At 52.0% G+C, this 14,244-nt stretch overlaps 1 protein-coding gene across 1 annotated transcript in view; it reads right to left on the bottom strand.

The window, feature by feature from the left end:
- Positions 1-14,244, bottom strand: part of SGSM1 (small G protein signaling modulator 1) — a 72,281-nt gene that overhangs the window by 21,178 nt on the left and 36,859 nt on the right. Inside the window, 7 exon segments of the mRNA XM_052654470.1 lie at positions 1,794-1,858; positions 4,217-4,352; positions 6,215-6,379; positions 9,882-10,014; positions 10,196-10,359; positions 11,426-11,493; positions 13,524-13,648. Of these exon segments, the coding sequence (XP_052510430.1) occupies positions 1,794-1,858; positions 4,217-4,352; positions 6,215-6,379; positions 9,882-10,014; positions 10,196-10,359; positions 11,426-11,493; positions 13,524-13,648 (856 nt within the window).

Here is a 14,244-nt window from a genome sequence, read left to right as displayed (position 1 = left end):
AATTCTCATCATCCCCCTTTTCCAGGTTGAGGAAGGTGAGGCTCAGAGGGGCGAAATTACTTGCTGGCTCAACTGCTTCATGGCCCTGCGACCCTGGGGAAGTCACGTCACCTTTCTCAGTCTCAGTTGAGGTGATGCCCGCTCCTCTCGGGCTGGAAACCAAGGCATTTAATTCACAAGCTGGAGGCAGGAAGGGGCAAGTGACTCTGCGGGCTCACTGTGCCTCGGGGTGCCTCCAATGAATACCGAGAGAGAGAGAATGGGAGAGGAGAGGACTTGTTCACATTGCAGCTGGATAAAGAAGGCCCTGAGGTCAGTAGCAGGCGAGATGCTGAAGGCACTGGTTTGCTTTCAAAGATGGCGCTGCACTCTTAGAGGGTTACCCGCCAACGTGCCACCCTTCATCTGCTCCACCCTGGGTGCCTGGAGGGCACAGCGCCCGGCTCACATGTAGGATTCAGCAAATGCTAGCCTGTGTTTGCTTTGACCGGGCTCTTTCCTTCTGGTTATTCCCGACCCCCAATTCATCCTTAAGTCCCAGAGAAGACCCTGGGCCACCTGGAGCCTGAGGACTCAACCCACCAACAATGGGGCTAATGACGATGATTATGATGACGACGGTGTGATGGCTGACACTCACACAGCACACACTGTGCCCCAGGGTGCTGCTCCCAGAGCTTAGATAGCTTAGTTGATTCTCACTACAACCCTATGAAGCAGGTCCTCTTACTACGCCCATCTTACAGATGCGGACACTGAGGCACAGTCTGCATGTGTCACTTGCCCAGGTCACGGTGATAGGTGTGGAGTTGGGATATGAACGCAGACCATCTGCTCCAGAACCTGGGCTCTCAACCACCATCAGGGAGGAGCCACATCACGTGAGGGCATCAAGCCCACCTTGACTCCCACCCCTTCTACCAGGAAGCTCCTCCACTGTGGTTTCATAAATACTTGCCCAGAGCCTCCTCCACGCCAGGCCCTGCATCAGGCACTGTGGATGGATGGTAACAGAACAGGCAAAAAGCCTGACCTTGGGGAGCTCACGCTTTCCCCATGAGCTCTTTCCAGGCTGATATGACCTGCACTATTTTTTGACAGGCCCATGCAGGATGTAGGAACACTTTTCTAGATTTCCTTAAAATATACACATGTTTTATCTTCCCCAACTAGGCTGTGAGGTGGGGGAAATAAAACTTGCTAAGAATCAAAATAGGAGAGTGGAAAAAACAGAGCCTTCACAGGCCTGGGTTTGAGAGTTCCAGCTCTGCTGGTTTATTTGCTGTGTGGCCTTGGGCGAGTCCCTTTGCCTCAGTTTCCTCATCTGTCAACTGGAAATCATCAGAGCACTTGTGTTATTAATTTAGTTTTTAAGTTCTTGGGAAGGCATTAGGCCATCTTACTCTTCTGCTCCTGCCTATAGGAAGAGAAAACTGACATCTATTGAGCACCAGCCTCAAGCAATGTCAGGTGCTTTATGTACGTTTCCATTTAATCCTGAAAACACACCCTCTAAGGTGGGAAATAGAGATGCAATGGTAATTAAACCTTGCTCCTTCCAGCAAGGAGCCCCATTGTTCACTGCCTTCTCTTAGAACCAAGGGAGAAATTTTATGTTCGGTCCGTAAAAGAGGAAATTGAGGCTCAGGGAGGTTAATGTAACTTAACCAACATTAGACACCTAGGAAACGGAGGCGCAGAGCCAGGCTCATTTCCCGGATACTGCTGATACGCAGTAGGCACTGAATAAATGCTCCCTGGAGACAAAAACGGCAAATAAGGCCAATACGCACATCCATAGAAGGCTCTGGAAAGGATCTGGTACTTCATATTGTCACAGAGAAGCTTCAAGGGAGCCCTGCGGATGGAGCAAAAGGAAGACGCTTAGTACAGATCCATACATGGCCCGGGCTTGCTGGACAGGAGCATAACTCATTATCTCTGGGGAGCAGATGAGAAGCAGCCAGTCAGAGAGACCAGGGGAACCGTTGTTTCCACCTGTGTAGCATCACTGCCCCTTCTTCTTGGAAGCTTCCTCTTCCTCAATTCTGTTCCTATGCTTTGGGTGGAGCTGATTCTACCCATGTACATGACTCAGCTTGGAGTCACAGTGATTGGGTCAGAGGGGAGGTCACATGATTCAACCTGGGCCAGTGAGAATCAACCCTGGGATTTTTGTTGAACTACTAGAAAAATGACACTCCTCTCCACTTGGGTTCCTAAGCCAGTGGGATACAGAGCAGCAGCTGCTAGGGGCCATTTTTCCTGCTGCATAGGAAGGGCCTGCCTGAGAATGAAACCGTCCTAGAGATCAGCAGAGCTGAGAGCTCAAGAAACACATTCCTGTGAGGAGCATCTGGATCCAGCCATGCCTGAAGCCCCCATGCTGCTGGATGTCTCAGTTCTATCAGTACGTTTTCTTTTTCATTTGCACCAGTTGGAAGTGGGTTTCCATCACCAGCAGAAAATGTTCTGACTTCTAAAGTGATCCAGCTGAACCCAAGAGGAGCCAGTCTGGGATTCAGAGTCTGGCTAATTGCAAAGCAGGTAATGCCTCAGAGATTATCCCTGCACGGGAATTTGAGGGCAGGGGGCTGTTTTGGGTGAAAGAGGAGAGAGGAATATGGCCTCAGAACTGATGGGGAAACGGGACTGCTGAAGGGAGTGTGGTACATTCTTGGAGAGAACAGAGTAGAAGAATGTCGCACCCATTAAAAGGCCAGGGAGACTAGGAAGCAGGCATGGCTGAAGTCCTCCAGGCATGCACGTGGAGGCATTAAGCTTTCAAGTCACCCTCTTTGTGCCCTCAGGCTGGTGAGGCTCAGGCATCCTCAGGTTACAGAAGGGCAGCATCACACTGATCGCTGCCCCCTAGAGTGGCCCTGGCTATCTGTATGGTGGCGAGTTCCCCATCACTGCAACTGTGGAAGCAGATGCTGTGAGGGGGGGTACTGGGTTAGAACAGCATTTGTCAATGGTCCATGGACCATCAGTCACAGAATCACTTGGGGTTTCTCCAGCATGTGGATTCCTAGGATCTCCAGGAAGTGGTCGAGGAAGCAGTCTGTGATCCCCAAGGTGATTCTGATGGATATTAAAATGTGAGGATCTCTAGTCATTTCAGTGCTTCTCAAGCTTAAAGGCACACACACCGTCTTGGGACCCTAGGTGATGTGTTAAATGCAGATTCAGCTTCAGCAGTTCTGGGGTGAGGGGCAGAGAATCTGCTCAGGTGATGATGATGCTGGTCCACAGACCACACACTGAGAGCCAGGAGTTCTGTGGCTTCACAGATTTGATATTGGCCCCCACTTATATTCCTACGGCTGAAGAATGAGCCATGCACTGGGACAGAGGCCCAGCAAGGAAAAAAGAATTCCACTCTCCCCGGCCAGGCCAGGCTGGGTCAGTGGGAAATATGACCAGTCTCATGAATGGGCTGAGTAGTCCTGAGAAGACAGAGGTCTGCAGACAAGGAGAGAGATCAAGGATTTAACTTTGTGCAACAAATTTAAGAAGTGTCATTTACTGAATATCACCATGTGCCTGGTACACGGGCTGGCCACTTTTAAACCATTATTTGATTTGTCCTTAAGACAGCTAAATAAAGCAAGCATTTCCCTTAGTCACTGGGATTTGCAATATTCAAGATGGTGGTGACTCCATCTGCCAGGGCCGTGAACATAGAAAAAGCAAAGACCCCTGCTGATGCATGGTAGACACTCAGCATGCATGATAAGTACTTTTTTGTTGTAATAAATCACTGAGATTTTAGGACTGTTTGTTACAGCGACAGCACCCTGTTGATCCTGACTGATATATATAAGGAAGCTAGGACTTCACAAGGCTAGGATTTAACCGAGATCTGAGTGATTTTATGTTGCTGTTGTCGTTGCTTAGTTGCTCAGTCATGTCCGACTCTGCGACCCCATAGACTGTAGCCCCGCCAGGCTCCTCTGTCCGTGGGATTTCCCAGGCAGGAATACTGGAGTGGGTTGCCATTTCCTTCTCCAGGGGATCTCACCCACCCAGGGACCGAACCCACATCTCCTGCACTGACCGGTGGGCTGTTCACCGCCGAGCCACCAGGGAAGCCCTGGATGCTTCTATAGCCTAAGTTAACTCCCCTGAATCCAGCGCAGGACAAGAAGCAGGTGCCTGCACACCCCCAGTCAGTGCTTGCGTTTCTTCCGTCCGCAGCCCAAGCCCCTCATACCTCTCATGGTTGCAGCCGTTGGTTGAGCTGCCATCAGCCGAGCCACTCTGCAAACAGGAGGAACAGGGCTGCCGGGGGCTGGGTTGCCACAGGGATGGCAGGTTGCTCACAGAGACATCCATTAGGTCCTGTGGAACTGTGGTGGTAGAAAGGGCAGAGGAAGAGCCCTGGTAAAGCTTCCGAGGGACACAAAAACTTCCCCCCAAAGCAAGCAGCTCACCCCCACACCAGCACAGGGACAGGGGAAAGACCCTGAATGTCCCAGCAGGAAACAGCGACCTCAACCACTGTCTGACCCAGGTCCTTGAGCCCATCCAAGCCAATGAAAGCCACCACCAAGATTTTGGGTCCCCGAGGTGATGGGAAGAGCTGATGGCAGTTGAAGAGACAGAAAGAGACCAGAGCCAAGTAGACAGGTCCAATCGCAGAGCAGCAGGCCAACCCACACCATGTTGTCATTCAGTTGTCCTCACGGGAGGCTGGCAGGAAGGAAGGGGAGCCTGCTGGGGAATCCTGGGGAGGACCCATGGCCTCAAGTCCCCAGAGGTAGGTCTCATGGGGAGCCCTGGTGGTGAGATGTGAGGGAGCCTGACTCAGCAGGGGAGGCAGGACACTCAGTAGCAAGGGGACCCAGAGGAGTCCCCACTGATGAAGATGCCTGCACTGTCCATGGTCCTGCTCCTATAGCTGCTCTACCAAGAGAGCCTCAAACAGAGGCAACTCCCCCAGAACCGTGGGGTGCTTGTTTAAAAGCCATATGCCTGTATCCCACCCATATGCCTGACCTACTGAATTAAAGTCTCCTGGCGACACAGCCCTCGAGTCTGTCTTTCAAAAAGGTCTGAGGTAGCAGCCGTGTCTGAGAGCCAAGGGGCACAAATGGTCTCCTAACTCTTGGACACTGGTGGTTCCTGATCAGTTGCTCCCAAGGATATACCATTCATTGTTTCCCATATTGTTATCTTTCCCGGCTCCATGGAAGCCACGGCAGTTGCAACGCTGCAGAACAAACACACCAGTGCCCCAGGCATTACTGTTTCTATGGTTAATTTCCTGGCCTCTTGGTGCAAGAAAGTTATTTTCTCTAGGACAGGACTTGCTGGCTATCTCCTATAAAGGGCCAGGTAGACAATATTTGCGGGTCTGCAAGACATTGGGTCACTATCATAACCATTCTACTCTGCCGTCATAGAACAAAATTAGCCAAAAAAATTGCAAACAAATGAGCATGGGTTATGTTCTAATAAAATTTCATTCATGGACATTATAATGTGAATTTCATACCATTTTCACATGTCACAAAATATTCTTCCTTTTTTTTTTCAGTTATTTAAAAACATCAACACCAATCTTAGTTCATGAGCGATACAGAGGATTCGGCTTTTGGCCTTAGTTTGCCAAGCCCTGCTTTAGGAACTTAAGAGGGGTACACAGTTGCCTGATGAGCAGCGCCTTCTCAAGGATGGCTGGTAATACCTGGCCCCCTTGGGCTCTAAGGAGATGAGGAGCTGTGGACCCGGCCCCACCAGTCATCCCAGCTCCCTGCTGACAACATCTGCCGCACCCACGGACAGAACAGAAAGCCGCTAACAGAATGAGGTTCTGGGGGCCATCAAAAGTGGCTTTGTAGCAGACTCACCAATGAACTGGCCAAGAAAGACCAGTCAGGCCCTATAAAATGTTCTTTTTCTTTTATGAAAACATTCTTGAAAACATCAGTTCTCAGTCAACCTCCGGGAAGCACCGACCAGGAGATTTGCCCAGGTATGGCAAGCATCCCCCCAGCTCCAGCCTCTCGCACCCTGCAGACATCACCAGTGGGCCCCTCTGCTGCTGAGCCCACAACACCCCAAGCTGCATTTTGTAGCACAAAGGCAAGACAGTGCAAGGCATCAATCTTCCCTGCCTCCATCTCCCCCTGGGGACCAGGACTCAAATGACAACATGGCAGAGGAGGCTGGCGCCCAGTCCCAGGGGGGAGGGGAGCCCGGACATTACTGAGGGACTGCGGCTTCAGGCGTGACGTGGGGAGGGTCGTGTCCCGTCTGGCTTGCGCCCACCGGCTGCCCCTGGCCACCACTAACACGGACCGGCCTGCAGGAACCACCGTCCAGGCAGGGCCTGCGGAGATGGGGGGAGTGCCGCCCAGGGGGCTGGAAGCAACTTAAGAGACAAAAATAAAAACACCAATGAAATGGAAGGTCTGCGGGGGATGGAACAGGACGCTGAAAAGGCAGAGGAACCAGTTCCCCGGGGCTTGAGCCTTTCCCCTGTCCTGCTCCACACAGTACCCTTGGCGTGTGTTTGATTAGAGGAAGAAAGAATGCTGACATCTAGAAAGTGCCTACTATGTGCTGGGTGCCATACTATTCAGGGAACTGCCTCATTCCTGATGAGCCTGTAAGGCAGTGGTCTCCAACCTTTTCAGCTCCAGAGACTGGATTTGGGGAAGACAACTTTTCCATGGACTGGGGTTGGGGTGCATGGCTTGGGCATGATTCAGGTACATGACATTTATTGTGGATTTTATTTCTATTATTATTGCATCAGCTCCACCTCAGACCATCAGGCACTGGATCCCAGAGGGTGAGGACCCCTACTGTAAGGGATGTATTTCATCTCCTATTTTGCACGAGAGAAAACAGAGGCTCAGAACAACAAGACAGCTTACTCACCCAAAGCCTCACCAGGTCGTCACTGGGATAACCTGTCTTTTTGGCTAAAGTCCCTTCTCTTCCCACTAACAACAGCTATCAGTTTCCGAGCTCAAGTCCTACCATTATCCCCTTTTACAGATTGGAAGACTGAGGCACAGTGAGTTTAAGCAGCATGCCTAAGATCACCCAGCTAATAAGTGGTGAAACTGGGATTCCAACCCAGAGGATCAGACCCCGAGATCCTATTCATACCCTCTCAGCTGTTCTCCTGTTGGCTGTTGATTCCCTAAACCGTCCTTGCCCTAGACCAGCAGGTCTCAACTGGGGTGCTGCTGACCTTCCAAGGGACACTTGGCAATGCGTGCAGACATTTCTGGCTGCCACAGTGTGGTGCTGGTGGTGGGGACGGATTCACTACTTGGCATCCAGTGAGCGGAGACCGGGGAAGCTGCTCAGAATCCTACAGTGCAAAGGACAGGCCCCACCACAAAGAATTTTTCTTGTTGTTCCATCACCAAGTCATGTCCAACTCTGTGACCCTATGGACTGCAGCACTCCAGGTCTCCCTGACCCTCACCATCTCCCGAAGTTTGCCCAAGTTCACTTCCATTGAGTCGGTGATGCCATCCAACCATCTCATCCTCTGCTGCCCTCTTCTCCTCTTGCCTTCAATCTTTCCCAGCATCAGGGTCTTTTCCAATGTGTTGGCTCTTTGCATCAGGTGGCCAAGGTATTGGAGCTTCATCATCAGTCCTTCCAATGAGTATTAAGGGTTGACTTCCTTTAAGATTGACTGGTTTGATCTCCTTGCTGTTCAAGGGACTCTCAAGAGTCTTTTCTAGCACCACAGTTCAAAAGTATCAATTCTTTGGTGCTCAGCCTTCTTCATGGTACAGCTCTCACATTTGTACGTGATTACTGGAAAGACCATAGCCTTGACTATACGGACTTTTGTTGGCAAAGTGATGTTTGATTTTTAATATACATCCTACAGGGCATAGGACAGCCCCCACTGCAAAGAATTATTCCATCCGAAATGTCAGTAGTGCTAAGATTGAGAAACTCTTTTTTAAACACACTGACTTGGTGACAAGGCAGACAAGGATTTAGGTGCAAGTTGGGAGGTGCTTCCAAGAAGCACAGGTAGGGAGAGATAAAGGGACCCAGGAGGAGAAGGGTGAGGAGAGTGGCGAGTTAGTCACCATGTACGTTGCCGTTATGGACAATTAGCACTTGATCTCGTGAGGGGTCTCTCAGACACGAGCAGAACACACGTTTCAGAATGGTCTCCCTCGAGGGGCGAGGGAGCTGGCGCATTTATACACAGCTCCTTCCAGTCGCTGACTGCTCCAGGGAGGCACTGATTGTAGTCCACCCCACCCACGGGCAGAAGGGACCCTGGTGGCTGGAGAAACCCTTAGGCAAGGAGACACTAAGGCTGGCAGATGGCAGTGGAGCTGCACACACAGAGGGGGTGAGTGGGCGCAGCTAGCATCTGTTCCCCTGGCACACGCAGGGCCACGACAGGCTAACGTGGGTGTTCCCCAAAGAGGAGAGACATTGAGCACGCAGCCTGGCTCCCAGCAAGAGCCTACAAATCATTTGTTGGATGGGTCCCCGTAGAGCGAGCTGCCAGGGAAGGCAACCGCAGGGCACCTGGCCCCTCGGATGAATCAGCTCTCTGGGGGGACGTGGTACCACAGAGAGGCTGGGGCAGCTCCAGACCTTCCTGGGCGGGAACAGATGCAGGGATACACGTCAGGACACTCTATGGCTCTTAATGACACAGAATGTGAGGCTTTGCTCCTAACGGGCCATAAGGAACACACACAGAGACACAGGCTAACCCAAGGCCTTACCACCAAGCCTGCCCCACACCCCAGCTCTGACAGCGCTGGGTGCGAGCGAGAGCATCCAGAGGCCTGGCACAGTGAGTCCAACCTCGCCAGGGAGGACGTCTGCTTTAAAAACGTCCTCACCGCCCCGCTGTGGTCGCTTAAACAAAGGGAATCTCGGAGCCGTTATCCATTAGATGGGGACAACAGGGCCACAGAGGGTTAGATAAAATGAGGTTTACAGAAACAAGCTATAACTTATTACTCACCTGTTTAACAGACATGCATACAGGGCCTAACAAATGCCAGGCTTCCTTCTGAGAATTTTTCAAATATTAACTCATTTAATCGCCACCACAGCCCTCTGGAATTGATGATCTTTGTAGTAACCGCAGTTTCCATTCACTAAGCATCTACTTCACAGCAGGCACCATGCAAACAGCAGGACACACGTTATAACCTCGTGTGCCAGTGTCTGAGGTTGACCTTCCCCTCTGCTGTCTTTTGTTTATTTTTTTGGTTGTGCTGCAGGACTTGCTGGATCTTAGTTCCCCAACCAGGGATAGGGCCCGCTCCCTCGGCAGAGAAAAAGCAGAGTCCTAACCACTGGACGGCCAGGGAATCACCCCCTCTGCTGTCTTGACAACTACCTGAGGGCCTACGGTATGCGAGGCCTCATTCTATGGGCTCTACAATGACCAGCTTATTATCTCACTGAATCCTTACAACAATCTGTTGAAGTAAAAAAAAAAATAACGGTAACAACCATATAATAGCATTTGAGTGTTCTTTCTGTGCCAAGTACTTTATCTCATTTGATCCTCGTGAGAGTCCTGTGAAATAGGTGCTATGAACATCCACATTTTACAGACGAGGAAACCAAGGCACAGAGGGGTGATGGAATTTGCCCAAGTTCAACCAGGATTCCAGAGCCCATGTCACAGCTGCTACCCCATGCCACCTCACACCCAGGGACACCTAAGTTAGCCAAGTAGAGAGTGGTCATTCATTTGGGGGGAAATCAAGGCTGCCGATACCCCAATTTCCTGATTCCAAGTCCCCCTACTAACCCCAGAGTTCACATCTCTTGTCCTCTGGTCCCACGCAGCTGAAGTCAATTTCAGGACCAGCTAAACAGATTGATTCCCCGGGCCAAGGGCCAGGGCAGCTTACCGAGTTCAGATTGCATGCCAGGATAGATGATCCTGAACACGTAATCTGTGGCCTCGTCGTCTTCCTTGTCCGAAGACGTGGACTCGGATGAACCCTGGGGGCTTCGCTTGCGCAGTTTGGGGAATACTTTGCCCTGAAAGAACACACCCCAACGTCTGGCCCTGGGACACACCCGTCCCACAACCCGCACAGCCCAGGGGTCCCTGTGGGGCGTGCCCGAGCCCACGCAGACACACAAGGGCCCAAAGGCAAGAAGAGCCACTCCCCATGGCTAACCCCCAGCCCTGCCTCCCTGGGCCCCCACGATCACTCACCTTCCCCCGCTGAGACCAGAGCGGCGGGTCCAGCTGCCCGTGGGGGAGCAGCCCGTTCTCCAGGCACGAGAGGAGCTGCAGGAGGTGCCCTCCCTTGGGGAAGCGGAAGGGCGGCCTCTGGATCCCGTCCTGGCTGACCAGCACCACCGTCCCGCCGCTGTCCACTGCCGCCGCGACCCAGCCAGAGGAGACCCGGCAGGAAGTCACGATGAGGCGTGGGGATGCCCCCTCCTCCCCAGACGTTCCCAGCCAGACCCAGGGTCCTGCTCCGAGGCTCTGGGAAAGGCCCGGGCAGAAGGTCGGGGCAGTTTTCACCTCCTCTGAGTCTCCTCATCCTACCCGCCATGGCCATCGACTGGAGAATGAGAGGCCAAGGCCAAGGCCAAGATGAAGGTGGGTGGCCTCCCTGCAGCCACCTGACAAAGGAAGATGATGCCCCCCTGAAACACCCCCAACAGGTTGACCTGGCCTATCTCTGTATGGAGGCCATCAGATAGATCCCTCTGCAGGGCAGTAATTGACTCTTGCTAGCATGGGTTACATGCCTTAAGCACTTACTATACACATACACAGCACATTAAAGGCACTGTCTTATTGTAATACTCAAAACAGCCCTGTGAGGCATATCTATTATTGCCTGTTTTGCAAATGATAAAACTGAGGCCCAGAGAGGTTATGTCACTTGCCCAAGGTCACACAGCTGGTGAGTAGCAGAGCCTGGATTTGAACCCAGGTGTGTTTCATTAAATAGGCTGAAACCACTGTCTTCTGTGCCTGGGTGGGGTGCAGATTCCTTGCTTTCTAAACCAGGATGGCCTTTTGCTTATTCAGAATATACCTTCTTTGAGCTATAAACTCCAGTTATAAATCTTCGATTTTCAGAACACTGACCTTGGAGGGACAAAGGCCTGGATTTGGGACCAGACTGGGGAGCTTAGAAAGGCTGTCTGTGTGCCATGCTGCTTCCTCGGCTCTAAGATGGGAACGACGGTGCCCCTAGCACTGGGCTGTAGCAACAATTAAACAGCAGGCACGTGAATAGTGAAGACCGCGCCTGACACACGGCTTTGACGCTGAGCCCTTAACAAATGTCACTTGACCCTCACAACAATCCCATGAGCAGATACTGTTACTATCCCCATTGGCTCAGAGAGGTGAGGTCGCTCGTCTGAGGCTGCACAGGTGAGAAGGGGGTGGGGAAGAAGCCCCGTGTCTACCCGTGGGCCCTACCTTGCTGGTGGCAGTGCAGGTAGACAATCTCCTCCAGGCGGATGGTCATGGCATAGTCCCAGTAGACGCTGCAAGGGGCGGGAGGGCCAGGCTTGCAGGATGCCTGTCCCACTCGTCATGGGGAAGCCCCACCTGCAGGCTCCTCCACCCTCCTCACCAGGACCACCTAGCCCCCAACATCCATGTCCCCAGGCTTCCCAGACTCTATCTCCCCTTCTTCTGGCTCCCGTATCCCAGTTTTCCAATGTTCCCCCTACACACACATTTCTTTAACCCCAGTCCATGTGGCTGAGGCTGACCTCTCCTACCCTCCCCCTTCAGGACTCCAGACCCTGGCTTGGCTGACCGACATATGACACTGTTCTGGACCTTGACCCAAGCAGAACCAGTGAGACTCAATTATTAGATCTATGTGAGAACTCTCTGGGGAAGAAGGGCTTCTTTCTGCTTGGAGAGTAGCGGTAAGGCAGACAGAAGTCTGGAGATAGAGAGGGCCCTGCGCAAGAAGAGCCTGCCTGTGAACGGAGTCAACAGTCAGGGAAGTAGAGCCAAGAGACGGAAGGAGGTCAGGGACTCCTCGCTTGAGTCCCTGGATCCAGCCACGCCTGAAGCCACCACCCCTGGATTTTTCTCGTTTATTTGAGCCAATGCTTCAGGCAGCTTGAGTTTGGTTTTCTGTCACCAGCAGACGCTGGAGAGAAGATGTGAGCAAGACAGATTCCTTGCCTTCATAGAACTGAGATCCAAAGGGTGGGACAGTCAGAACACAAGTAGGGACAGATTTATTACGATTTTGTAAATGCACTAAGAAGGAGATTCAGGGCTCCGTGCAATCTGAACTCAGCTGGGAGGTCATAGAAGGTCTGATGTTGAGGTTTCAGATGAATAAGGCGAGATAAGGTTCAAGGGCAAGAGTGTTTCCTGGCTCCTAGAGGATTGCTCCTAGAGGATTGCTCCATCAGAAACTCAGGTAGCTGGCTGGAGTTGAATGATCTGGCCCAGCTGAGGACTGACTGTACCTCCCAATGACCCTCTCTGAGGACAGATGGTAACCTCTGCTCAGGAAGTGATTAGCTTAGAGAATGATATTAATCACACCAAAGCCTGGCGGTAATCGCACTGAGGCTTAACATCACACAGTAACTGTGCTGTGTTTACGGCCCTGGAAGAAAGTCCTTATTCTATATATATATACACACACACACACATGCATACATACATATGTATATAAACACATATATGTATATACACATACATATATTTACATTCATGTTTACAAGTATGTATATGAACTTCTAGATAAAATCCTATAATCCTGTGACGTCTGTTTGCTACTGCAGGACAATACGCAGGGCAGAGGAGGGTGAGGGGAAGGTTGTTAGGGCTGTGTGATGGGTACTTGAGTTCTTTCTACTTTTATGTTAGAAAGTGAAAAAGTGAAAAGTCGCTCGGTCGTGTCCGACTCTTTGCGACCCCATAGTCCATGGAATTCTCCAGGTCAGAATACTGGAGTGGATAGCCTTTCCCTTCTCCAGGGGATCTTCCCAACCCAGGGATCGAACCCAGGTGTCCCGCATTGCAGGCGGATTCTTTACCGGCTGAGCTATCAGGGAAGCCCTTTATGTTAGAAATTCCCCATAAGCAAAAGTCTTGAGGAAGTTAAGAACATGTGCAATAATAATAGAATCCTCGGCCACCAGGTGTCTAAGGAGCATGACTCCAAGGCCTTTGTTGGGCCTTATAACTCACAGGGCATCCAGGAGCCCTGGAGGAGATGCTCACAACCAACACCTCCAGCTTCCTTCTGCATTGGGTGATGGGTAACGGGGCTGGAGACCGGGGAGTATTGCCATTTCTGGGCTTACAAGATCTTTGTGAGTATTTCTCTCTCCCTGCGGTGTTTGCTCAAGGCACTGCCTAATTCCCATCCCCTAAGACTCTTCCAGTTGGTTCTCAGATCCCATGAATTACCCATGAGGCCACAGCTGCAGGGAGGCTGGGCCACATGCCCATAACAACCAGACAGATCAGGGCCAGGGGCGGGGCACAAGGGACAGGGCGCAATCGTCCCTGTGTTAAGGGGAAGGGAGGGACTTACCTCTTCTCATAGTCCAGGTCCCCCACAGACCCGTTCATCAGCTGGTTGGGCGTCCACTTCAAGGTCATGACGTCAGCCGTCTGGTGCAGGGACAAGTACCCTGGCACAGCCTCCATGTCATCTCTCTGCAGAGAAAGGAGGACTCAGGCCTGGTCGTGGTGCCAGAGCCACAGTGGACACAAGCCCTGGCCTATGGGACTCGCGGGCACACAACCAGAGGCACACACAAGAGGCTGGCTCATTCCCTCCAAGGCCATGTCCACTGGGAAGACCCTGACCCTCCCTCCAGGTGGCTGTGCGAAACAAAGCCTTCTGCAACCAACCACCAGGATGGGTTTGGTTCTACAGGGTCCAGCTGTGAAAGCCACCCCCTCTACCCAGGGTCCTAATGCAAAGGGGGGTGGTCTTTAGAACAAGGAACGGGGCTCTGCCCTTTCAACAATACATTTTCCAAAACAGAAGGCATTTGTCTGCCATCACTGTGGCCAGTCTTAAGGGAGAAAGAGCGCAGCTGAGCTCCATGCCCCATCCCACAGATGTTACCCAGAAGCCCCTCCCCAGATACCCGCTCCATGCTCCCCGCCCAGCAGCTCCATCCTCCGCCTTCCCAATTCATCTGCTGAGCTTCAAACTTGCTCTGTTTTATCCCAAGTGGGGCGCGGTGGAGGGGGCTCCAAGACTCACATGTAAGCGGCAGCCCTCCTCCCTGCAGACCCACCCC

The sequence above is a fragment of the Budorcas taxicolor genome, chromosome 17 (assembly GCF_023091745.1).
Source record: "Budorcas taxicolor isolate Tak-1 chromosome 17, Takin1.1, whole genome shotgun sequence".
NCBI classification, from domain to species: Eukaryota; Metazoa; Chordata; class Mammalia; order Artiodactyla; family Bovidae; genus Budorcas; species Budorcas taxicolor.
This window is presented reverse-complemented; position numbering and strand designations above follow the sequence as displayed.